This window comes from Saimiri boliviensis, chromosome 1 (genome assembly GCF_048565385.1).
Source record: "Saimiri boliviensis isolate mSaiBol1 chromosome 1, mSaiBol1.pri, whole genome shotgun sequence".
Lineage (NCBI taxonomy): Eukaryota > Metazoa > Chordata > Mammalia > Primates > Cebidae > Saimiri > Saimiri boliviensis.
Window position 1 is genome coordinate 298,396,602 of NC_133449.1, and position 24,619 is coordinate 298,421,220.

A 24,619-nucleotide genomic window follows, 5' to 3' on the forward strand; every position below is an offset into this window, starting at 1 on the left:
CACACATCTTGGACAGATCACGAAAGATGAGACAGAAATAAATAGTTGTACTCATTCTGTAGTGACCTGAATTTATCATCAGATGTAAAAATCATGACATGCAATGTTGGTAGAGAGATAAAAGTCGGACCACATGCTGAAAGATATTAGCGGCAGATGTGATCGTCGGAGGGACGATGGCATTTCCTCTGAATGGGAGGATGTGTTCCTCCAACTTGAATGTCAGCACGATGAGCAATGGACGTGTGCTTGGTTTGCTGGCCTTCGCATGCTCTCCATACTGGCAGAGATCATTCACTGGTACTTTTAAGATCAAACACTCTCCCGTCCCCTGGACAGACACTGCCTTAGTGCCGCTTTTGAGCTGGGCCATACAGTCAGCCGTTCATAAATACCCAGAGCTCCGTGAGCTAAAAATAAGCACCACGGACACATGCTTTGCCTTTTGACTTAATGCAACCCTACACCCACCCACACAAACATGCCCATACATACACCCACACACCCCTGGCTTTCTCCGTGGCTTGCTCGGGTGCTCAGCCCAAGGACATGTTCTCTTAGCACCGACGCCCCTCACATAGCTCTCCGCCCCCCAGACACCCATTAATTGACTGCAAATGCAACTTTATGGCGAAATGACTGCAGCTTTATTAAGCATCTGGATTTACAGGCAATAACATAATCGATATAACATTAATATAGCACATAATTAAATAAGATTCCTACCAGGTCCTGCCTGGATCCTGAAATATAGAGCTTAATTGTTTTCATGGATGGCATTAACTAGAGGGATGTGAAACCACACTTGGAGGAACACAGTCCCCAGTTGTTCTTTTTTCGGTGAAGCATTCCATCTGAAACAAACACGAAGTCATCCCCCAAACGCACAGGCATGCAGTATCACAGTAACCCCCTTAAGACCCCCTCTCTCCCAGCCAGTGGGCGACTGTGTCACTCAGTCAACTGATGCTCTCGTGAGGACCTGAGGGGTGAAAGGCCAACAGCAAATTGTGTTTAATTTGTTTCCCCACCAGCAGAAACAGGGCAACCCACGGAAGGCTCTTGGAAAGAGACCACAGAATGCACCTTGTCTGCTGAAATGGAGCAGCTCAGCCTTCCTGGAATGAAGTCAGCCAGCACTGTCCCTAAAGGGGTGTGCTCAGATTTCAAATTCAGGGAAATCCCTGTAGAATGTTCTTGCAAAGAGCCCAGAAAGCAAAATCCTGGGAGAAAGAAGGCTGTTCACTGGGAGAAGGAAAGCTGTTCACTGGGAACATTGCACATCTGCGGCCGATGGAGGGTTTGAAAGGCAAGCATTATACACAGGGAAGAGTCCACAGGGAGGGGCTGGCTGCATCGTCAACACCACACGGTCCAACCCCTTCACCGCACTTTGCCCCACGGAGCTTCCTACCTGTGCCCTCCATAATTTTAGGAACTTAGACACTAGTGGCTTACCTGTTCCATTCCCCTTCATTACCACCTACCACTGCCAAAATTAAGTGCCCAATTTAAATAAATAGCTAACGTTGATGTCGCTGTTGGACATAAGGGTGTACAAAACCATCCTCAAGCCGTTCGACATCGTATGCAAGTCAATGAGATGAGGAAACAGGTCACCATTAGCAACGCTTTACAAACGTTCCATTTTGTATATGGCACTGGCTGGGGAACCTGCAGAAAGGCCTCCACCCTTAAGAATGTCCCAGTCTCAGAAAGAAAGCAATGCAGACAGGCACCGGGCCTTCGCTGCAAAGAGAATCCTTCCAGTGCGTTTAGATACGGGACCCGGCAGTGGTCCAGATGCAAAGCCACTGCTATTCATCAGATGAATTTCAACAGGTCCTTGTAAAATCCCTCTGGGTGGGAAAGTCTCGGAGTCCAGATGATGCAGTAAGACAAAGCTGTTCTTTGCAAAGGGTCCGAAGACGGAGTTGTCAGGATCTGGGTGGTGATGACGGATGACAGCATCATGACTACAACCGGTGTGGCCGGGCCAGGAGATGCTGGGAGGCTCCGAGGGCGAGGAGACACCATGCAGCCACTCGGGCCCAGTTTCAGTGTCAGTGAGGACCACCTGCTGGGGTATGTGTGTGTTCTTAGGGACGGGGTCCGGGAATGGAGGCTGAGCCCGGGAAAAGGTAGGCAGGTGGATCTGTGGAATCCGGCATGAGCCTGCCAAGCCCCGGAGACCCGAAGGCCGATGCAGAAGCCCCTCCTGCTCACATCTCCCCAACACCCTCTGCCTCCCCTCACTGGCCACCTTTCTCACGTGGCCTGAAGACCTTTGGAATGTGCTGGCACGGAGTGACCTCCTCACGCACGCTCTCTTGTGTTCACGCTGGCCACAGGTGCCCCGACTGGCATATTCCTTCTTCTCCACTTGTAGACAGATCTGTGGGTACTTAGCAACTTCACTCAACCTGGTGGGGTTCATTTTCCTACTAGCAAATGAGCTGTGTGCACCCTACAGGGTCAGTGAGGTTGTAACAGTGAGACACAGAAATTGGGGATAGGAGCGTTTCCCCAGGTCAACACGTGAGGTTCACAGGCTTCCATCATCCACGCTGGCGTGTAATTGAACCAAACTAGCGACACTGACCTGGTGTCTCCCCTGCCATTCCCACACCACCGCCAACACACGCATGCCACACTCGTGCACAGACATTACGTGCACCTCTCACTTACACTTAGAACCATTGCTAGATCCCTCACGTCACAGACAAAACCTGACCACACTCAGGACGGTGGATGTCACGCCCACGGTCATTGCACCTTACGTCTCCAGAGCGATCTGAGCAGCCTCCTTCTTCCCCACGCCAGCCTTTCCGCATCTCACTGCTCCCACAGAGCCTAGTCACCAGGAGGGCACTCTCAGAAATGCCCTTCCTGGGGCGTGGGGAGCTACAGAAACTTTAGGGGAGAGGCACGGAGATAGGTACAAACAGCTGATGGACACGGTTCCTCTGTTCTTTGCCTCTCTGCTGCTGAGTGCCATTTCTCCCCAAACCCTGACTCACCTTTGCTTTTCTTCTGCATGGTCCCCCAAAGGGCCGCTGGGTCGTGTGTGTAAATCAGGCTGGAGCTGGACACCTGGTCCTCTAGGTTTGCATCGGAACACCCAGGACAGAGTTGGTGGCACCCCAGGCCCAGTCCTCAGGATGAAGGACACACTGCAGAGTTAGGGTAACGACACTAGGGAGTGAAAAGGCTCGAAAGTTACCTCGGCAAATAGAAACACATACACACAGGCGCGCGCGTGCACACACACACACACACACACACACACACACACACAAGCAATTTCGACAATGAAGACCTAAATGATGCAAAAAGGCTGCTTCCAGCATTCATTCCCAGCCGCTGAGAATCAGGAGAAGCCAGAAGCTGTCAGGAAGTCCAGATCACACCCGAGGAAAAATGTTCTCCACATTACCACAGCAAACACTTTCCATCTTCTGGAATGCCTCCCCCTGGGCATTTTTAGAAACTCCTAGCACCTTCCGTTTCTGAAGGCCTCCTGTTAGAACACTCTTCCTTAGCTGAGCTGATTTCTTCCAGGATTTCTATCCCTAGCAGTCCTCCTTCCAGCCTCTTAGTAACAGGAGGAAACTATGCTGACTCTTCATGAGAAACCCTAAAGAAGCCAGGAGTGTCATCTTAGCCTTCTCTTTCCCATGCCAAGGAGACACTACCCCAAACCATCAGCAGAAAATACTCAGCCCTTCTCCTGCATTAAAAGGCCCTGATTAGAGAGAAGTCACAGAAACAAAAGGAAAAACAAGGGGGAAACTTGAATATGAGACCCGGAATTAGAGTAAATCAAGATGGTCTTCAGACACTACAGAAAATCCCAGTCATAAAGAACTTTGAAAAACGTCATGAGCATGTGTGACTGGCCTGTGCACACAGCGTAGGGATTTCATTTGTGTTTGCCTCTGAGCCATTGAGAGACTTGGAATCAAAGGTGTGCCGATGAGGCTGCAGGTGCACCCGCCAGTAAAGAACAGCGCAGGCTGGCCTGGCGGCTCAGGCCCATCCTCCCAGCCCTTCGGGAGGCCAAGGCGGGAGAGCTGCTTGAGTCAAGGAGTTTGAGACAAGCCTGGGCAACAAAATGAGACCCTGTGTCTGTAAGAAAAAAACTGAAAAATTAGCTGGGCATGGTGGTGTGCACCTGTAGTCTCAGCTACTCGGGAAGCTGAAGCAGGAAGATTGAGACGGCAGTGAGCTGAGATTGTGTCACTGCACTGCAGCCTAGGGGACAGTGAGGCCCTGTCAAGGAAAGAAGAAAGAAAGAAAGAGAGAAAGAAAGAAAGAGAGAAAGAGAGAGAGAGAGAGAAGAAAGAAAGAAAGAAAAAAAGAAAGAAAGAAAGAAAGAGAGAAAGAAAGAAAGAGAGAAAGAGAGAGAGAGAGAGAGAGAAAGAAAAGAAAGAAAGAAAGAAAGAAAAAGAAAGGAAGAAGAAAAAAGAAAGGGAAAGGAAAGGAAAAGACTAAGAGAAGCTGTGTGCTCATGATTGTGAGTTGACCTTTATTCCTAAAGAGTCATCACTAGTCACTGAAAATTCTGTTAAATAAAGTGTATGTGTCTCCAGGGAAGTCACAACAAAAAACAATAGATTTCGTCTCTTTCTCTCTCTCAGAGGAGGTAGGGAGTCAGCATTCGTGGATAGCCTAAAATTTGCTGAGCATCTTACTTGAGAGGAATTATAAATGTCCTATGATTTTAAATGTGCATTTCTAGAAGAGGTTAAAATATTAGTGCTCCAACGGCACAGATAAAGAAGCCAAGGGGGAGGGAGGCCCAAGGCCCTGGACCGCTCCGGGGTCTGGGCAAAGCCTGGGCTGTTTTCTGGAGGCTCATGAGCCCTGAGCCCTGTAGGCAGAACATCCTGTGAGGCCCACTCCACATCCAGTCCTGAAAGTCACATGCCTGCCATTCACCCGCCCATGGAGGCACGAGGTGGCTCAGCCCTGGCCGCTGGGGGCACACACAGCCCTGGCTGCTCTCCAGTGTGGGACTGTCCCCTGAAGTGCTCCCTGTGACATTCAGCGGAACAGAGAAATGTGTGCACTGGCAGCCCTCTGCATGCCACAGCACTGTGGGTCTCTTCTTCTATGCCATACACACCGGGCAGGGGCCGGCAACACAGGAGTGGCCAGGAGCTTACCTGTCAGCGGAAGCAGACCTGGAGAACCCAGAACACGGAGCCAACTGCAAGTTCCGAGAACCGTGGCCACCTGTTTCACGTGGAACCCAGCTGTCTGCCGCAATGGAGAACAGGTGCTTTCTTCCTGCAAAAAGAAGGTTGCTAACGACACGCGGGCCTGTTTTATTCTGGTGTGAAAAGACATCATTAAGAGAAGAAATAGTACGGCCTATTGACGGGAGAAAATTACAACCTAATTTTAAAAGGAAACTGCTGTAGACTCAGCCCGGTCCCCAGGGGTTAGCGAAGCAGTGGGAGGGCCTGGGGGCTACGGAGGGCCATGGTGGGGGGCGGCGCAGGGAGCATTACCTCAATGGAAAAACGCTCTCCACAGTACCATGGCAATTGTCTTCCATCTTCTGGAATGACTCTTCCTTGGGTTATTTCCCATGGCAGGGGAGCTCCTGCAGCCCCTCAAGGCTCAGAAAGACAGCCACACTGTCATGCACCAGGAAGGGCTGGCAGGAGCCCCACATCCTCCCATGCCAGTAGCAGGGTGGGGTGGGGTTACGTTCAGAGGCGTTAGACCTCGAGCTTCCATGGTGACTTCTGTGCTCCAGTCCCACCAGCCCTAAAATTACATGAATAATAACTCCAGCCTCAACAGATCCATTACTCCATGTTAACTACAAAGAACACCCGACACCCCACAATTGCTCCCTCGAGGCTCAGAAATTTTGATGATCCTAGGTCAGGACTAAGATCCATCCTCTTCCTTCTGCCTGCATACCTGTGTTGGTTGGCACTCGTGGGGAGTCATTTTAAAGTCATCTCTTTAGGGCTGGGAGATAGGCTTTAACTTTCTAAAATATGAACTGCTTTTACATAACACACGCCCAGCACCGATTTCTGACTCGTCGAAATTAAAATGTCATCAGTAAAACTCATCCATATCAGAGGAAATTCCAGAGAACTTCCCTGTATCTGAGCCCTTTAGGAGGTGGAAAGCAGGTGGTGGGAACAAGGGCTCGCTCTCATTCCCAGCTAAGAGTCACAAGCTGTGACCTGCACTGATAATCTCTGGACTCTCCCTCCAACAGCAACACCTTCCCGCCGTGGATAAGCCACTTCAACTTCGAGACTCCATAGCACTTGGCAGCCAAGAGGCTGGAGTCAGTGTGCGATGTCAGGAGCAAGGAGTTTGAGCAACTCTGGGAAGATACACCCTTCTGCTGCCAAAAGGGAAAAGAGATTGCAGAATGATTGTTTGAGCATCAGAGGAATTCTTCCACATCAAAAGCTGTCCAGAATGAACAGTTGACTCGTAATTATAAATATATCCGAAACATATGCATTGAATTTAGCTCCTTAAAATTATGGATGGGTGTACCCAACTGCACAGCGTTTGAACACCTCAAACTTTCTAAAAATACTTGGAGTTCAAAGTAAGCTTCTAAAAAAAATCAAAACCATATGTTTCTATTTCATTTAAACTTACCTTATCAAAATGTTTGCTTTTAACAGCTATTGGATGCCCAAAAAGTTTAGAAGGAATTTTTTTTCCTTTGCCTTTTTTTTGAGACAGAGTCTTGGTCTTTCACCCAGACTGGAATACAGCGGTGTGATCTTGGCTTTCTGCAACCTACATATAAACATGGCATCTTATAAAATAATAAAATAATATTTAAATAAAGGCACGAGTTACAACATGGAAAGTCAGAAAACCACGCAGAGAGTTTAGATATTTTGAGGACAGTCCTGGCCCACATCTACGTATTTCTTTACATTTCTTTACATCTATGTATTTCTTTACTCTTGAGTTGATTAGAAGAGTTTGTTGTTGTTGTTGTTTTGTTTTGTTTTGTTTTGTTTTGTTTTGTTTTGTTTGAGACGGAGTCTCTTTCTGTCACCCAGGCTGGAGTGCAGTGGGGCAATCTTGGCTCACCGCAACCTCCATCTCCCAAGTTCAAGGGATGCTCTGGCATCAACTTCCCAAGTAGCTGGGATTATTGGCATGCACCACCGCGCCCTGCTACTTTTTGTATTTTTAGCAGAGACAGAGTTTCACCATGTTGCCCACGCTGATCTCAAACTCCTGGGCTCCAGCGATCTGCCCACCTCGGCCTCCCAAAGTGCTGGGATTACAGGCGTGAGCCACAGCGCCCAACCACCTTTCTTAGTAAAGTTTAAAAAAAAAAAAAAAACTTCCTTCTTAGAAGTAACGAGTATTTTCCAAGAGAATGAATGTCAGTCCACGTAAATTAGGCTGGTTTCAAACTTGGCTCAGAAATTTCTTTCTATCTTTATTTTTGTATGTGGGCGACAGAGGGAGGAAAGAGAAGAGGAAAGCAAATGTCTTGGGTTTAGTGATGTTTTGCTTTTGTTCCCTGGAAAGTTCTCCTGGGTTTGGTGTTCCTTGTCCTTACTTGGAGGCCACCTGGGGTCGGCCCTCAGGTCTCATTATAACATTATTGTACTTGACAACGTTTTGTTATTCCTCAATACTGCATTATTTTTATTATTGCAATGATCACCCCTTTCACTGGGGGCTCCTTCAATGAGGACTTTCTATCAAGCATCCACAGCCTCGTTCACCAAATGCAAGACTCCCACTCACGCTGTCCATTTCATTACATCTTGGACAACTGCTGTCTACTTTTGGAATTAGCAACTGCATGAATAGTAAAAAGGAAAATGCACATGAGCAAAGGTTAGTTATATCACAGGTAAGCAGCAACCCTCCACTGCAGGGGAGAGCCTCAGAGTGGACTGTCCCTGGAGCAGAGAGCCCACGGTGGGTGCCGAGGCTGCAGCTGGCTGACAGATAAATCCGCCGCGAATTTCAGTCCAGTCCTAAGCTGGGGAGCAGGTAACATTTCACTCTCCCCTTTTTAACTGCTGGAGACTGATGAATGGCACTGATGGCCAGGGACACAGCAGGACATCGGTGAAGGTCTGCTGTGGCCGTGGGTTCTGCAGGGCCAGAATGTGTTCACCGTGACAGACCCCGCCCCCAGGAGCTGGCCGGGGAGTACCGCAGAGAGCTCTCAGAGGTCCCTTCCCTCTGTCGAGCAGAAATAATGCTCACCATTAAAGATTCATTTGTTTGGCTCTGCAATGAGTTAAAACCTTCCCATCCCAGTTCAAGTCTTAATAAAGCAACGCAGGTGACACTGGACCCTTTTAGTGCCTGCTTCTCTTGCAGAAAGTCATTTAAGGCAGCTTAGGGCAGAAGTGAAGTTTACACCTTCAGCTTCGGGTGATCCTAAGACTCTGATCTAAAATGCCCGCTCCTGGGCCCGCCCCACTCCTGCTGAAACAGGAATTCGGGTGGGGGTGGCTGAGGAATATGCATTTTTAACAAGCTTCTCTAACAGAGCCGTATCTGGGACCAGGATAAAGAGAGTCAATTACCTGAGAGGGAGAAACCCCGTTCTAGGCAGTTCCAGTCCTCCTCCCCCACATCCCCACCCTGAGAGCTAGAGCTCTCTTTCTCTCTCCCCCCCACACACATACACACACATACGCACACACACGCACACACACACGGACAACTCTTGAGCCCACCATGCCGGAGGACCCTACATTTGAATGCCAGGTGGGAGTGCCTACTGGGGCATCCCCTGGCTTCTCGCAAGGTGTCCTCACGTGTCTCCTCTGGGAGCCCTCACCTATCTGTAAGCTCTGACAGCTCACATTTACTGGTGATGGGAAAATCCATAATACGGCAAGTTACGGAATTGCAATAGGGACCGCTAGAACTCCTCCATCAGGACATCTCTGTGCGTCCGGCGCAAAAATGCCCATGTGTCTTTAGGAGCATTTAAAGTCAGGGAAAAAAATCAAATAAAATAAAATAAAGCAATATGTTTTTGAGTATACTAAACCTACTTATTTTCCTGCACAATTCCATAAGCTTCATTATCATTATTGTTATACGTATCATTAGTTTTGTTTTCTTTTTTTCACAAACAAGATATTATCTGAAGTTAAATTTCCAAATGCCACCCCAACCCTCTGCTGAGCAAGGAAAGCAGATTGCTGACCACCAGAGACTTCAAAAGAGAAGGACAAGGAGCGTGGTGCCCCGAAATTTCTCAGAAAAAGAACAAAGGAATACAGGAGCAAAATGTCCACCCTGGGGATGTGATCCGTCCATACGGAATCACCAGCAACGAGCTGTCCAGCGCTGGGAAGAGGACACAGAAGTCACACATTCTAATTGAGGGACTAAGGTTTAAAAAAAAAATCCTTTAAGTGTTCAAAGTTGGAGGTGCACCCCACAACCTAGTCAGAGTTCAGGAGCCCGTGGAGGGGCGTGGTGAAAGGGCACAGAGATGGAACAAGCCTTTGGCAGGTACTTATGTCTCAGCACAGTGAGCAATGCGGGGGCACCAGGCTCTGCACGGTGGGGAGCATGTGACACGCACATGCAAACCTCGAAGCCTCCACACCTCGAAGCATCCACAAGGCCGGCCGTCTAGCATCTACCCGTGTTCCCTCTGGGGTGGCCGAGAGGCAAGCCTGAGACAGGCCCTTGTCTGCTGAAGCTTGCAGGGGTCTTGACGGCCGGGGTGGGTGCCAGAAGAATCAGCCCCTCTGCTGGGGTGCGTTTACCTTTACCGGGAGTAATCTTTCAGCCAGAAACCAATGGAGACTCCAGCCCTGTGCTTTCCATGGAGAGGTTTCCTTTACAGGCAATACATAAATCCATGGGTTTATAAACAAATGAGAGTTGTGTGAAAAAGGAAAGGAAGGCAAAAAGTCTTTCCAGAATCTCAACCCTGCCCTGCACATCCTCCTGTGAAACCCCATGTTTTCAATTACGCCTGCTGAAGCGACATGGATGCTAATATGTTTGCATTGCTGGCTTTCATTTTATTTTTTTTACAACTTGCTGCAGGACAGCAAAGTCAAAAATATACTATTCTGATCAACAGGACACATCTGTGGTGAATCCACACAGAAGCAATTAATTTCCTGGTGGTATTTTTACACTGGGGGCCTAATGCAGGCCCCCATTATACAAACAAAAACTCCAGACAGCTCCCGCTGCCTGATAAAAAATAAATCAGATCGCAGAGGGCTGTGTGGCCTAGGACCGCTACCGGCTATGACTCGTAATGAGGCATCCCAACACTAATTATGAAGCTTATTAAAGAGAATTGTGGAACTTGTACTGAAGTGCACGCTGTAATCACGTTAAAGAAGGCAGGCCTTGGAAAAGCAGCCTGCAGTCACCTTGCTCAGCAGAGTGGGCGGAGCAGGCATAGCCAGGGTGTGGATCAAATCACACCAACAGTCCTACTGTGTCTGGCAAATTGGTCAAGATAAATTGGATCGAGGGCAGGTGAGAATCACAACAGCTTGGTGATGATTCACACATCAGAGTCTCCCTGACTCATAAACATCTGGCAGGGAAGGGTCCGGGGCACCGTCAGGGGCACACATCACCAACGCGGTGTTTTATTATTAAGCTTATTCTGAATCTTCTCTAAGGTTGCAAAAGCAGTATTTCAATGTACTCTTTCAGAAGGGAAGGAAAAAAAAAGATTAATAAAGATGTTAGGAAGCTGAACTGCTGTGAGATTTGTTTAATTATTCCCCACAGGACTGCCCCCGCAATCTGCTGACATTTAGCCCCGACCTTGCAAATCCTCAGTAAATATTAATATATCAACTCAAACAGGGACCGTTGTTTTATTGGTTCACGGAGCTTGGAGAGATTCGCCACAGCAGTGAAAAATAATGTGCAGAACTGAGGAAGACCGGCTTCTTTGATTTCACCTTCTGCTGCACACATGAGCTGGGAGCATCAACAAAATGGAAATGCTGTTACTTTGCACAGCTGTAGAGTGACACTTCAGATGCCTTCGCTTCCCTTTGTACAGGCTGCTGGGATAATCCCAAAACCACAGTGGCAAGAGATTAGAAAGGAGGCAGAAGCGGAGACAGAGAGAGGAGAAATCACACTTTATTATCTGGAAGAGTGGAAATTTTAATAATGCGCAAGACCCGCCCTCCAATCTGATCAGCTTTGCCAGAACAGTGGGCCCAGGATGGGGGTCAGGAAGGGAAGCGCCGCCCTGGCAGCCCGGGCCCCAGCCCCTCCTCCCACATCAACCCTAGCTGCCCTCCCTGACCCAGGGCCGCACAACCCCACATGCAAATCTGAGAACAGAAATGGCCTGCTTTGGTTGAGAGTTTGCTAAAAGGAAAAAAATAAATAAAAAATACTGGTTGGTTTTTAATGTTGTCACGTGTTTGTGTGGGAAGAGGGGAGAGGAGACGGTGGAAGTGGTGGAGGGATTTTTGGAGGTTTCGTTTGCTTGCTTGTTTGTTTTTTGGTACCTCAAACTTAGATATCTCTTACTGACTTATCTTCTCATAAACGCTCTGAAATTCCCAATGGTCGAATGCTTTCTGTGGACCAGGGAAGCCTCCAGATTCTTGGGTGTAAGGAAGGGGATTTCGGGTCCACATTTGGCTTTCAGATGTACCGTGCCGCAGAGTTTAATGCGTGATTAATTTTATTCATAAAAATGTTAATCACTTCATTGTGAGCTCTTTTTAACATTCACTGCAGAGAGCACCTTTTTAAATTTCTCTTGCCCACCATCTCACAGACGTAGTTAATATTTTCAGCCATGGCCACAGCTCTGGCAATTAAGCATACGGTTAAAATTCAGTAACAAGCAAAGCTACAGCAGCGACAAACGGCAAACAGAAGGCAGAGAAACACACACCCACAGGCACAGCCTGGGAATGAAAGTGCCCAGCTCGGGAATCCCGCAGGCTGTCACCGGCTATCAGGGCGTCCGCAGCCCCGGTGACCTTCCTGGGCGCCACGCGCACCGGCAGATCATAAACGCGCGCAGAACCCGAGCTGCTTCCTCCCTCATCCAAAGGGCTGTTTCAAAGTGGAATCGGAATTTAAAATGAAAGCCCTTCCGTTTGGACGATGTCGCCGGCCTTGGCGTCATTCCCACCACTGCGTTCTGCCCGAGGGCGTGGGACCCGCGGAGGCTGCGATGCGGCTCAGCGCCTCGGGTGCGGCGGGAGGAGAGTGGCCTTAGCCGGGTACCCGCGCGTTCCCCGCCCCCACCCACCTCTGCCATTGTGTCCCCGCACCCAGCCGCTCAGGACTCAGGATAAATGGATTAGGGGATCAGAGACACCCGCTGCATCTTCAGAAGCCAAAGGGCAGGCGCGGAGAGGGCGGCCACTGGTGTCCCGCCCAAGCGGGAGAAGGGGCACTGACTGCTCGGCCTCTGCCCCCGTCGCCTCACCCCCCTCACCATCCGGAAAGGGCCAGGGCCTGCCTTTCCTCGCGGAGGGGCGCAGGGTCCGGGCGGGGAGCTGGGACGGCAGGCGGGAGCTGACTCCGGGGTGTGCCGCCCAGTGTGGTCACCGCCCACAGCCTGGGATCCCGCAGCAGGCCGACCCTCCTGGGGGTCCCTGCTGCCTGGCTTGCTTTGGCTTGGACCCAGAGCGCAGCTCCCTCCCGAGTTCAAGGCCACCTTTTGCCTCTCCTTCAGAGCAATCCTAAAACATTAGGTGGCTCCTGAAGCCTCCTCAGTCCCAGGCCACGTAGTGACTTTCGTGGGCCTAAGGAAGACTCCTTTTCCATGAGAAAATTACTAAAGATTCTGTTTTACTGCTCCATTGGTATATTGATAAATATTAACACGTTTTTTTTCTACCCAAAAGTCACCGTTTTTTTTGTTTTCTTTCGTTTTGGAAAAAAAAAAAAAAAAAAAAAAAACATATTTTCCTGGGCCCCTGAAAGTATCCGGGGTCCCCAGGCCCAAGGCCCACAGTGCTGAAGTCGCTGGGTGCCAGACGCCTTGGCATCTGGCCCCCAGGCCCTCGCCCTAACAGGTCTGTTTTCAGGCTTCTCGTTCTGGGGCAGGGGAAGGGGATCCAGCCACCAGCCGCAGGTCACAGAAGGCCACTTGCAGTCCCCGCGGGATGACCCTGGCAGGCCTCTCAGCTCAGGAGCCTTCACTGGAGCCGCTGGCTTGGTGGGGAGGCTGGTGAAGATCTGGGAAGCTCTGCCTGTCCGGAGCCACCCCTATTGCTCTGGGGATTTCCATGCGCAGGGGTGGGCAGCCAGGGTGAAGAAAGGTCGGGTGGACGAGGGGGCCAGGTGCCCTGATGGGGAAAGCTCTTTCCACACATCTACACATTCCCCACACACGCTGGCTCAGGGGACCCCTAAAGATGGGTGGGCTTCTTAGTTTCCCCAGAATGTGCCCCCTCCACTGTCAGTTCTGCCCTGTCTGCTGGTCCCCAACCTGGACTTACTGCCCCAGGGCCACCCCACATTCCCTCCCACTTGGTGCCACATGCAGGCTTGGGGGCCAGCAAGATGGCAGGACTCTCTCGGTGGGGACAGACAAAGTCTCCAGGCACTGGGACCATGCCCAGTGTCCAGCTCCCCAGAGCCTCCCGTTCCCGAGGGCTCAGAGCCTGGCTGACTCCTGTGGTGTGCTGGGTCCTGCGGTGTGGCTGCCTTGCAGAGGCGGTGGTGGTGGCTGCTGATCACAGGGGGCTCCTCTGGCTCTGCAAGTTCTCTCCCCCAGGGCCCCGGAAGCCTCACCTCTCCATGAGATAGGTGCTCCCTTCAGCCTTCCCAGCCTTTGGAGGGACCCTCCCACCCTCCCAAGGCTCTGCTACCTTCCCTTTTTCTCCCTCTGACCTCCAACTTGCAGTACCCACTAACAAACGGGGCCCTGTGGTTTTGAGAAGTGCATTCAGTGGCCCACTCTTCCCAAGCCGAATTCCACAAACCCCATCTCCACTTGCATCCCCCAGCCCCACGATACACCCTGTTTCCCTGAGAGCAGGATACCAGGACAGATGCACTGGCATCTGGGCTGGGGGTAAGGATGGTTAAGGATGGTGTCTGGGAGAGGATGGAATTAGGATCCTCCTCTCAGGCAAGAGTTCAAATGCAGAGAGGACAGGGCGTGCCTGAACCCTCCACATGTGTAGGCGCAAGGCCAGTGCCTGTCCCAGGTACCCAGGGCTCCGTGGCCCACCCTGTCCCCTCTCTGTTCTGCCTCCCTCCCTCTCTCCAGCTTCCTTGTTCTCGGGCAGAGTCCCATCTACAAGGACGACTGAAACTTTATAGGGCATGATTCATCAGTGGCACACCCCTCAGAGCCGAGGCGCGTATTACATTAATCAGTGTCAGACCACTAAAACCGAGATATGAATATGAATTCTCCATATTGCAGGCGAGATAAATGTGCTGGTGAATATAATTGATCGGACAGTGGGCAGGATGGTGGGAGCAGGAGATTTCAGACTCCAGGTCAACCTTTGGGCTGGGGCTGCCTGGGCTGTAACGCAGAAAGTGGGGGCCCTGGACTAGATTTTTGTCTTGTTCCACCCCCACCCCCCACCTCCAGAAAAAGCCCAAGATAACCAGTAATCCTCTGCTGGGGACACAGGAAACCTTTCTATAGGAACCTGTTTCTGATGACGAGGGGAAATGAGTGCTGTGGACAGTCTCCCCTTAGTCTGTTCAGGGACCAGTCTCCTTCCTGCTGGCCACAGAGCAGCTGTCACCTCTGAAATCATCCTGGCCCTGCTGAGGTGAGAGGCCTTTCCGCAGGCAGAAAGCTCCTCCAGAACTCACGGCTTTGTTTGTAGAAGCAAAGGAGGTTTGTGGATGTTCTGTGTCCACTTCAAATGTTTCGGGAGCTGAATCGCGGGGCCTGTGGGGTGCTCCTGTGGGACCCTGCACACCTGATGGCTGCCATGACCAGAAAGGTGTAAGCAAATAGTGCACAAAAGACAAAATGCCTTCAACGCTCTGTTACAAATTCATTTCCAGCTTTCCACTGGAGAAAAATAAAGCCAAGGCTGGTGATCTGATTTCCGTGCATGGAAAACCTAGCTCTCAGGAAGGTGCATAGACCATTCATGACTCCCAGGCCATTCGGCTCAGTAGCCGGGAATACCAAGGGTGAGCACGCGCTGGCAGAGCTACCTCCCAGCAGCAGTGCCTGGGGGAAAGGGGGATGGTCCCAAATGTCTTGCATTGAAAAAATAATCAGGAAAGAATAGAAATGGGTGTGCACAGCAGCAGATGCCAGTACAGACCACTCTATTTGATTCAGGGGAATAAAGAGCTGAGCTTGCCCAGGGCAGAACACGCTACCTGGCCCACTGAATCTCACCTGCTGTTTTCAGCAGTCACCAAGAAGCCCCCCCCCCCGCCCCCCGCCCCACGAGCACATTCTGGTTGCTTGAGCAGTCTGTGTGGCTGGGAACGCAATCCCTCCTCAGAGGTGCAGGACACACCGGTCCAGCCTCTCTAGGGACGCGCTCTGGCTAAGGACTCAAGATCCATTCGGGCCCAGCAGTCAAAGTAGGCTCGAGGGCTCCATTCCAGAACCTTTGGAACGATGAGCCCAGGGCTCTGATGATCCAGGAATCGCTCGGGTCGCGGGCAGGTGAGAAACACCTCCCTGATTTAGCAAGGCCGGCACTGGATCATGAAAGCACCCACATGCGCACGCCCTCCCTCCAAATGCCAGTAGCCTCCCCAGCAGGCCCGGCACCCCCAAAACACACACAAAGAACAGTGGGTGCGCCCCTGAGACACAAAGTGGTCCCCACAGCTACAAATCCAGGCTCGTGGCCACGGAGCCCCAAGGCCCAGCACCCCCAGATTTGCGCCACACCCCAGGAGCGAGACCGGCGCTGGTCAAAGCCCCATTCCGCTTTCAGACCATAGAGGGCGCCTGGAGCACGTCCATTCGGAACGCGGAGCTGCTCCCCGGGGCCCGGCCCTAGTCCGGCGGCCCGCGGTCCACCCCTCCCCGGCCCCGCTCCTCCCGGCGCATCCCACCCCGCCCATTCCCCGCTCCCGGACGCACTCCGCGAGTCCGCCGCCCACCTGCCCTCCGCGGCGCCCTTCCGGCCTCCTCTCCGCCGCTTCTTCCCCAGCCCCGGGGCAGGGAGGGGACCTTCCCCTCTACCGGGACCACAGCTGGGGTGGAGGGCTGGAGATGGATGCTGGCGTCGGGGCGGGTAGGAGTCGTGGAGCGGCGCCTCCGTGTCCCGACGCGAGCCTCCCTCTTTCCTGGAACCTCTGAAAAGACCCCCGCGCCCCGACTTTTCCCCTCGCTTCAGTCGCGCACGGAGTCCCCACGCGCAGCACTGGCGCCAGCGGGTCTCGCGCAGGCCGGGAAGGGCGAGTCCCAGGCTGGGGTGGGAGCGGAGGACGGCCCCTCTGACCTCCGGACTCGGCTGGATCCCCACTAGACCGTTTTTTCCCAGCAGCCCACGTCCTCGATGGCAGTTTTGGAAACGTTTGCTTGCTCAGTTTTCACGCATTCAACACAGGGTCGTCTGCGCCCTGAGGGCCTCTGCGCCGGGTCCTCCCGAGGGTGCCAGCTGCGGCGCTTGGCGCTCGTCCTGCTGGGAACGCAGTGGCCGATGTCCCCGGATCCGCCGTGATGTCCAGGATCCCAGGCCCTTCCCCGCCTGCGCGCGCCCGAGGCCAGCCCCGCGGCGCCTGTTTCCCAACCACGCTCCCAGCTCCTCCCCACTGCCCGGCCGCGGCCACCTACAGACCGGCAGTTTGCTCCGAAATCCCGCGGTGCGCGCTCGGGAGGGCAAAGGACGCAGTCTTCGGAGCCCCAGTCTAAAGGGACATCCCCGGGAGACCAACGCTCCCTCCTCGTTCTTGCTTCCCACCGCAGCCTCAGCCCCTCTTTCGTGCCTCACATCGAAGACAACCTCCGCCGGCCCCTCTGGAGAGTTTTTAAGGGCCTTCCAATTCTCCGCATAAAAACACATGCAAAGCAATACTTCGCACCCATTATTTTCACTCTCAACCCAGAAAACGACCAGGCGCCACGGTGCGCCGTTGTGACAACGAGTTATAACCTGATTTCGAGTCCGAAGTTCTTCTCTGGAGTCGCAAATAAAAATTCTTTTTCCTCCATTTTTACCGAAGTTATTAAATCGCTCTGTAAAACTGCCTAAAATTGAACTTACTTATGTCCTGAGAAAAGTATGTCTCAGAAAAATGTTTGTGTAAGCCTTGGAAAAAACTGAACTGCCAGCAAGAAACTGCCCTAGTGACAATATTTAAAAATTCAACAACAACCGCAAACAACCAAGAGATGTTTAAAGCGCGGGCCTCTCTGGTGGAAACAGCCTCCGAAGCCCCCCTGTGAGATGTCCGTCTTCCCCAGCCACAATCCCTCGGGCACCGCCCAGGGTTCCAGGATCCCTGTAACCCCCATCACACACACATCACTCTCTTTCTCTCTGTCACACACTCACACATACACTCACACAAACAGGCTGGCCAGGCACAGCAGCAGGAGCAGGGAGGGGCATCATTTCATTTAGTTTATTAGACAAAAATATATGATTTAGACAAGTTCGCTGACGCGCTATTTACAATCTGAAATCACTCTATATACAGAAAGGGGGGGAAGAGACACAAGCACGTGGGGGCATTTACCGAACCCGATCATCGCAGCCACCCGAGCCGCCGGCAGAGGCCTGGCCGCCTGGGCGCGAGCTCGGGATCCAACAAACCCCTTTCTGCAGAAAGCGATGGATGGGAGTCCTTGACGTCGTTGTCATATTTGTCCTTTACACCAGTCTGAAATATTTGTCTTAATTCCTCCCACATTCCCTCCCTCCCCAACTCCTCCCCCCTCCCCCCGCAAAAGTAAAAGAAGACCCTTAATCAGGCTGACGGGAGGGCTGCTAGGATCCGCGGCGTTCCCTCCTGCGGAGCCAACGAGCTGCATGGGAAACACAGCGAGACAAGACAGGAGCACCGTGAGTCGGGGCGCAGCGCCGGGCGTCGCGGGTTCCTGCAGCGGAGCCCGAGGGGCGGAGCCGACAGCCAGCGCGGCTCCCGGCTCGGGAGAAACTCCAGTCCCCTCCGCTCGCCCCGCGCCCAGGGCTGGCGGCGAGCGCTCCTTCTGCAACCGCTGCGCGCCCCCCACCGCCACCCGACCAGTTCCGCCCGGGTCCCGACCACCCCTCCTCCCCACCGCCTCTCTCCAGAGCGAAAGCAAGCAGCACTCACTTGTCGCGTACCGGCTGGAAGGGCGACTTTAACTGCGGGGCCGGCGAATCCGGCCTGGGGACGAGGTCTCTCTCTGCGAGGGATCGGAAGAGGCACAGTTAGGACGGAGAGACGAGTGACAGAGGGCCCAGGCCTCCCTTCCACCAACTCCTGCCTGCTGCTCAGGCAGGTTCGCCGAGACACGTCCCCCTCATCCCCACCGCCACCCCAGAGCAGGCCCGCAGGTGGGGAAAAGCTCTCTTGGGAGAGCCCTTGGGACTTGCCTGCCTTTCTAAACGGAAACAGGGATTGGGAACAGCCCCGGACTCGGCGGCCACTGCCTGGTACCCTCCCCCCGGCCCAGGATGCACCCCAGGCTACCACACCCCGCCTGGCCTCTGCATTCCCAGCTAGGGGGCGGGTGGGCACGGCCCCCGGCGGGGTACCTGGGAGCGTGGGGCTGCTGCGGGCCGAGGCCTTGTCTCCGCTGAGCGCCCCGGGGACCACGGCGACCGGCGGCTGCGGCGGTGGAGGTGCAGGAAGGTGGGGGCCATGGGGCGCAGCATGGGGCGCGCCGACGCCCAGGAAGGGGCGCATGTTGAGCAGCGAGCCCTGGGCGAGGAACGCGCCGTTGGTCCAGTTGGAGAACTTGCCGATGTGGCAGGTGTACAGTCCGTGGCTGGGCAGGAAGGCAGGGTGCTGCAGCGGCGCGCCGGCGGAGGGCCCGTGAGCGCCCGGGTGGCCCGCGGGCGGCGGCGGGGAGGCCTTGGGCGCACCGTCGGGGCTCGTGGCGGTCTCTGCCAGGGACCAGATCTTGGGCTTGCCGTGCGGCGCACCCTGCAGGCCGCCCGCTGCAGCGCCGGGACTCAGCAGGCGGGTGCTGCCGGGCTCGGCGGCCTCCTTGGCCAGGCCCAACGGGGAGTTCTGGGGCTTGAGAACGTCGGAGGCGGCCAGCGGCGAGCCTTGGTCCCGGGCAAGGGCCGAAGCGGGTGCGGGCGCGTGCGGAGCCTCAGCCTTGTCCTCGTCGTCCTCGTTGCTCTGGTCGCCGTCGTGCTCGTCGATCTTGTCGATGTCGATGCTCTCCAGGTCGATCTCCTCGTCGTCCTCAGCCTTCTCCGGGTCGCCCTCGGTGTCGCTGCCGAAGAGCGCTCCATCTTCCTGGTCCTTGCTGCGCGCACCCCACGTCACCTTGTTCTCCTTCTTGAGGCGCCGGCGCGCGTTGGCGAACCAGGTGGAGACCTGCGTGAGGGTCATCTTGGTGATGATGGCCAGCATGATCTTCTCGCCCTTGGTGGGGTAGGGGTTCTTGCGGTGCTCGTTGAGCCAGGCCTTGAGCGTGCTGGTGCTCTCGCGCGTAGCGTTCTTGGGTCGCCCGGGGTCCCCGTATTGGAACTGGCCATAGGGGTAATAAGCAGGCGCCGTGTGGGCTGCAAAGGTGGCCGGGTGCACCCCAGGGTTGTCCTTGAGTTCATACTGCGAGCCCTGCAGCCACAGGATACAGCCAGCGAGGAGAGAGAAGAGGGAGGTGGAGAGAGAGAGAGAGAGAGAGAGAGAGAGAGAGAGATGAGTCCCCAAGCTGGGAAAGTGGGAAACACCCGCTCCTGGGGCCTCCAGGGTCGCCAGGGCGCTTTGCAGGGCTCTGCAGTGCTCGGCAGATCCGGAAGTCCCCCCTTCCTCAGTTCACTGCTGGGGAGAAGGGGAGCCAGGACCTGAGCCGACTTCAGGAATGCCCTCTCACCCACTATGGAGAGCTTTTTTGCCACTCTAGAAAAGTTCCCCAAACGGTGCATCTCCAGAACAGTACAACACAAGCCGCAGCCCCTGCCAGTTCCCTGGGCGACCCCTGTCCCCGTCACCAACCGCTGGAGAAAACTGCATTTCCAAGTTTATCTTTCACTAGCTAGAGGGAAAAACCTTTCAACTGAGCTGATAAAGCCATTTCTACAAACGTTAAGGGCTCAGAGCCCCAGCCTCCTCCCTGCGACCCTGAAGGGGCTCAATAAAAAAAAAAAAAAAAAAAAAAAAAAAAATATCCCGGGTTTTCTACCAGTCTAAATGTCTAAATCCTCCAGCAATTTAAAACGAAAGCACACTCCCTGGCCTTCCAAATTAATCTGCATATAATGGTTAGCCCACATTTAAAGGTCTTTAGTGGTGACAGGTAATTTAAAATTTTAATCCCGGCCATTACCTACAATAATAACAAAAACACCATTTTAAAAAAAAATACAAAAGGAAGGCTTAGCCTGTAAAATATTAACGCCAGCGCTGGGAGCCACCGGCCGCCAGGAGCGAAACCGGTTCAGTTTTCTAGGCCTCTTCTCAGTTACTTCATCTCTTAAGTTTGACTTTGATCTGGAGGGAGCAAACACAAACTGTTTGCAGGCATTTAGAGGCGGTGATTTATTTGCAATCAATATTCTTTTTATCATCAGTAGTAAAACACAGCAAGTCAAATTATCCCATCAGGTTTTTTGGTAAATAACATTTTATCTTTCTAACAACCTCATTAGGCCTCATTATTACCATAAATTGCCCAGACAGACATTCAAATGCAATTTTATCTTTTGACTTCCTAACACCCAATCAAAACGGTTTAGAAACCTAGGCCTAGAATCAGGGTTTGGGTTTGTATTTACTCTTTAAGAACCAGCTGGAGAGCTGGAGGAAACACACACCTTTTGGGTGAAAAGATTTTTTACATTTTATGCCTCTAGGGAGGGGGAAAAAAAAAAAAAAAAACCTCAAAACAGCAAGCATCTCCCTTCCCCAGCTCTCCACAAAGGGCGCAGGTCCTCACAGTAAATCTCTCTGCCACCCCGGCACACGCAGGCAGGGTTCCCAAATGGCACACAACTGCATTTGCGATTTCTGTAAAAAAATTTCCCTCCTCTATGTAAAAATGGTCTGGTTGCAATGTTGGCAAAGTGAGCCCCGGGCTCTGAGAAGTTGTAAAGACCAGAAGATTTCTTGGACTAATTAGTTTGACGACTGAGGCCACAGCGGAAAGGTTTCCGCGGCCAGATTTCGTTTTTGTCCAATTGTTGCAAAACGTACTTTGTGCTTTTCTAATTATTTTGGTTGTAATTGTAAAGAAGACATTTCAGCCTCGTTTCCACTGGGAATTCTTTTTGAAAGGACACCTTGTAAATCTCTCATCGCGTCGGGGCCTCCCCGCAGCCTGAACAAAATGGGGGCTGATCTTTTTCGATAGTAAGAGACCTGAAAGGCAGTCGGGCCGCTTTCTTTCAAAACTAAAAGAAAAGTTACAGGGAAACACGCTCTTTGCTTGTGCACACTTGGGGGGTGTTTGCTCCCCGCTTCTCCTCCGGGGAGCGGGGAGACATCGGGTGTGCCTGGAATTACTGTTTCTCGGAGGCAGTGACCCAGGAGGGGGCTGCCTCCCAGGGCCCTGCGCCCGCCACGCAATTCACCAGCCGTCCGAAGTTTAAACCCGACCTTGCAGTCAGACCAAAGAAAATGGATCATTTGGACCGGCAGACGGGCCAGCGTCCCTGCGGAGAATTAAGTGTGCAGCCGCCTCCCCCCACATCTAACACCCACTGGGACGGGAGGCTGAGAGGACACCATTTATTTTAAACCAAGGGCCACTGTTTTCTTTAATCCTCCATTATGTAATGCAGGAAGAAAAGTGCTTTTCTTTCGGTGCAAATGAAATGAAAACTTTGGCAACTTACAAAAGTAAAACCAAACACCGTTTCAGACACCAAAACATTACTGTAACTTAATTTTTGTTTAATGTCAAATCCGCACACACGCCGTGAGAGACCTCTCCACCTTTTGGACCTCTTTTGTTAAGATTATTTTGATTGACTCTACTAGGCTTCAAAGGGGTCTGGCCAACTCGGATACAACTATCTCGGAGCTGCTAAGAGGGCGAAAACCAAGTTTTCCAGACTCAATTCGAAAACTGAAGAGGCCGAGCGAGCGGGACCCGCGGCGGGGAAGAGCAGTCCTGCCGCGCCGGGCCGAGCTGCGGGAACCCAGTGGGCCTGCCCCGGCGCCCTGGCAGAGCCAAGCCAGTTTGCCCCTGACCTCCAGCTCGGGCAGCGCTCCCAGGGCCTGCTTCTGCAGCCTCTCTGGACTCTCTCGCGACCCGATTCCTGGCCCGGGGCCTTCCTTTCCCAGGCGGAGACGGCCCAGCAGTCAACCGCCGGGCCTCCCCGCCCTCCTGCGTCCCCAGGGGCCGCGGCCTCCGCCGCCTGGAACCTGCCCGCGGACCTTTCTAGCTCCTCGTCCGGGCCGGGTCCCCCCATCCTCTCTCCCTCCAGGGCGACCCGTCACCCCTTTTCTGGAGCCCGCGAGGCATTGGAGGAGAGGCCGTGGGCACTCACCATCTGCGAGAAGAGGCTGAGGTCCGCGGCGTAGGGCAGGAATGCGCTGTAGTTGGGCGCGCCGGGGTAAGGTCCCGCCGCCGCGTACATGCCCAGCACCGAGGTGACCGCAGCAGCGCCCGCGCCGGCGCCCAGCTCCGCGGCCCCGGGCCGGCCCGACGAGGCAGCGGCCGCCGCCGCCGCGGCTGCAGCCAGCACCCCCGGGCGCTCGCCGCCGTAGGCTCCGGGCCCCGCGGCGCTCAGATACTGTGGGTAGCCCAGCTGCGGGAAGGACATGTCCGCGGACTCCGCGGTCGCCGCCCCGGGCGAGAATTAAAGTCGCGGAGAGGGAGGTGGAGGCCGGCCGGAGGGGGGCCGGGTGGTAGGGGGGGCGCCGCGAGGGGCCTGGGGAGGAGCGGGCGGCCGGCCGGGCGCGCTCGGGCGGGCCGGGAGACGGGGGCCGGTGGCGGCTCCTCCTCGGCCCGGTGCTCGCAGGCGCCCGGCTCCCGGCTGCGCCCGGATCCGCGATCGCGCGCCGACTGCGGCGGCCGCCCTCCGCTCGGCGGCGGGGCTTTCAGACACAATTTGAAGTTGATGCTTTGATTGGCATCCCCTTGAGCTCAGGCCCCGCCCATGGCTCCCCTCCCGCCCCCTCCCTGCCTCCCTCCCGCCCTCGCAGGCCGCTCCCGCCCCTCCCGCGAGCACGTGGTGCCCCTCGCCGGCCGGGCCAGCTCCTCCCGCGGTGGGCGCGCGCGTCGGGGCGGCGGGGTGCGGGCCCGGAGGCCGCGGGCTCTTTCCCGACCAGCCCCCGCGGCTGTCTGACAACCTGTCGACACGGGTTTACAGTTGTCTGACACCGGGTTTGCAGTTTCGCGGCCTAGGTGTGTCCCCTTTGCAACAAAAACAACTCCGCGCCGGCTCTTCCACCGGTGGTTTGGGCAGCGGGGAAGGGGCGGGCGTCCTGGGCGCGGGTGACAGCGGGCGGTGAGCGGCCTCACCCCGAAGCCCGAGCGGCCCGTGCCTGCAGAGGACATCCGGGGCCGAAGTGCACCCGGACACTCTGCGCGAGCCGCGGACCCGGCGGGCATGATACCCCCGACTCGAGACAAGGGTCCCCGCGGCGCCCACTGCAGTACCCGATCGCCTGCCAGTGACTGGCCTCACCGCCCCGGGGCAAGCGGAGAGCGGCCGGGTTCTTCCGGCTCTTCCAATTGTGCAAACTTTGAGCGAGGGCAAACCCCGCGGAGAAGTCGCCAGCCGGCTCGGGAGAATCGGACGCAGTCTGCGCGGCGGGTTCTCCGAGGGAGGGGTGGAGAGGAGGAGGCGGGGGAGGGGCTTTTTCTTCACCCAGAAAGCCCCCTGGCAGCGGGAGGGAAACATCCCCTGCGCCCCAGCGAAGGAGGAAGACGGCGTGGCCTGAACGCCCGGGTTTGTGCCCCCGGCATGCAGAGGCAGGCAGGAAACGTGTGGAGCGCGCGAACCGAATCGGCGCCGCCGCCAGACCGGGAACGGAGAGGCCTCTCGGGTCGAAGCCCCGCGTCACTCTCCTCCCTCCGTCTCCAGTTTCTACCCTCTTTCCCCTCCTTCTCCCCTCTCCATCCTCAGCCTCGCGGGGCGACAAGACGCGGCCAGGCGCGGCGCCCTTGAGAGGGGTTCCGTGTAGCTGCGGGCCTGGCCGCCAGCTCCCGGGAGAAGATGCCAAGGGCACCGGCCTCCTCGCTTCCCTGAGCCCGGGACAGCCCTGGCTGGCCACTTGTGCTCCTTGTGGCTGGCGAGGTCCAGACGGTGCCTTGGGGAACCGGGTATGAGTCCCGGCTGCCGGGGCCACTTTACGAACCACCTGGTACGCGGAGCTGGGGCGGGAGTTCACCCCGCTGCCGCTCTCCCCACACGGGACCCCGCGGGCGTTTCAGCGGCGGACTCTGGCGTCGTCCCTGCTGGAGGCCCGGGTGGGAATAAGGGATGAAGGCGGCCTTCGGGCCACAGCCGGCATGCTGTTCTGCTGGTGGCCCGAGCCACCGGAATCCTGGACACCGGCCAGCGGTCTCTTGAGCCCTGCCTCGCTTCCCTCTGTGCACCGAGCCGCG

At 54.7% G+C, this 24,619-nt stretch overlaps 1 protein-coding gene across 1 annotated transcript; it reads right to left on the reverse strand.

Annotated features, from left to right (window-relative positions):
- Positions 1-17,512: 17,512 nt before the first annotated feature.
- IRX1 (iroquois homeobox 1) lies at positions 17,513-23,114 on the reverse strand. The gene is made up of 4 exons (XM_039468779.1): positions 22,554-23,114; positions 18,645-19,680; positions 18,220-18,292; positions 17,513-17,929 (listed from the first exon to the last, which is right to left on the reverse strand). The coding sequence occupies exons 1-4, from the start codon at positions 22,827-22,829 to the stop codon at positions 17,872-17,874; spliced, it is 1,443 nt and encodes a 480-aa protein (XP_039324713.1). The 5' UTR covers positions 22,830-23,114; the 3' UTR covers positions 17,513-17,871.
- Between the last annotated feature and the right edge of the window lie 1,505 nt (positions 23,115-24,619).

What these genes read in the sequence shown, in the direction of transcription:
- IRX1 (XM_039468779.1), bottom strand. Translation starts at nt 22,829, where the DNA reads ATGTCCTTCCCGCAGCTGGGCTACCCACAGTATCTGAGCGCCGCGGGG. An exon ending in TCAGCCTCTTCTCGCAGATG is followed by an intron (nt 19,681 to 22,553) that starts GTGAGTGCCCAC and finishes CTGTGGCTGCAG; the next exon opens with GGCTCGCAGTATGAACTCAA. An exon ending in TTCCAGCCGGTACGCGACAA is followed by an intron (nt 17,930 to 18,219) that starts GTGAGTGCTGCT and finishes TTTCCCATGCAG; the next exon opens with CTCGTTGGCTCCGCAGGAGG.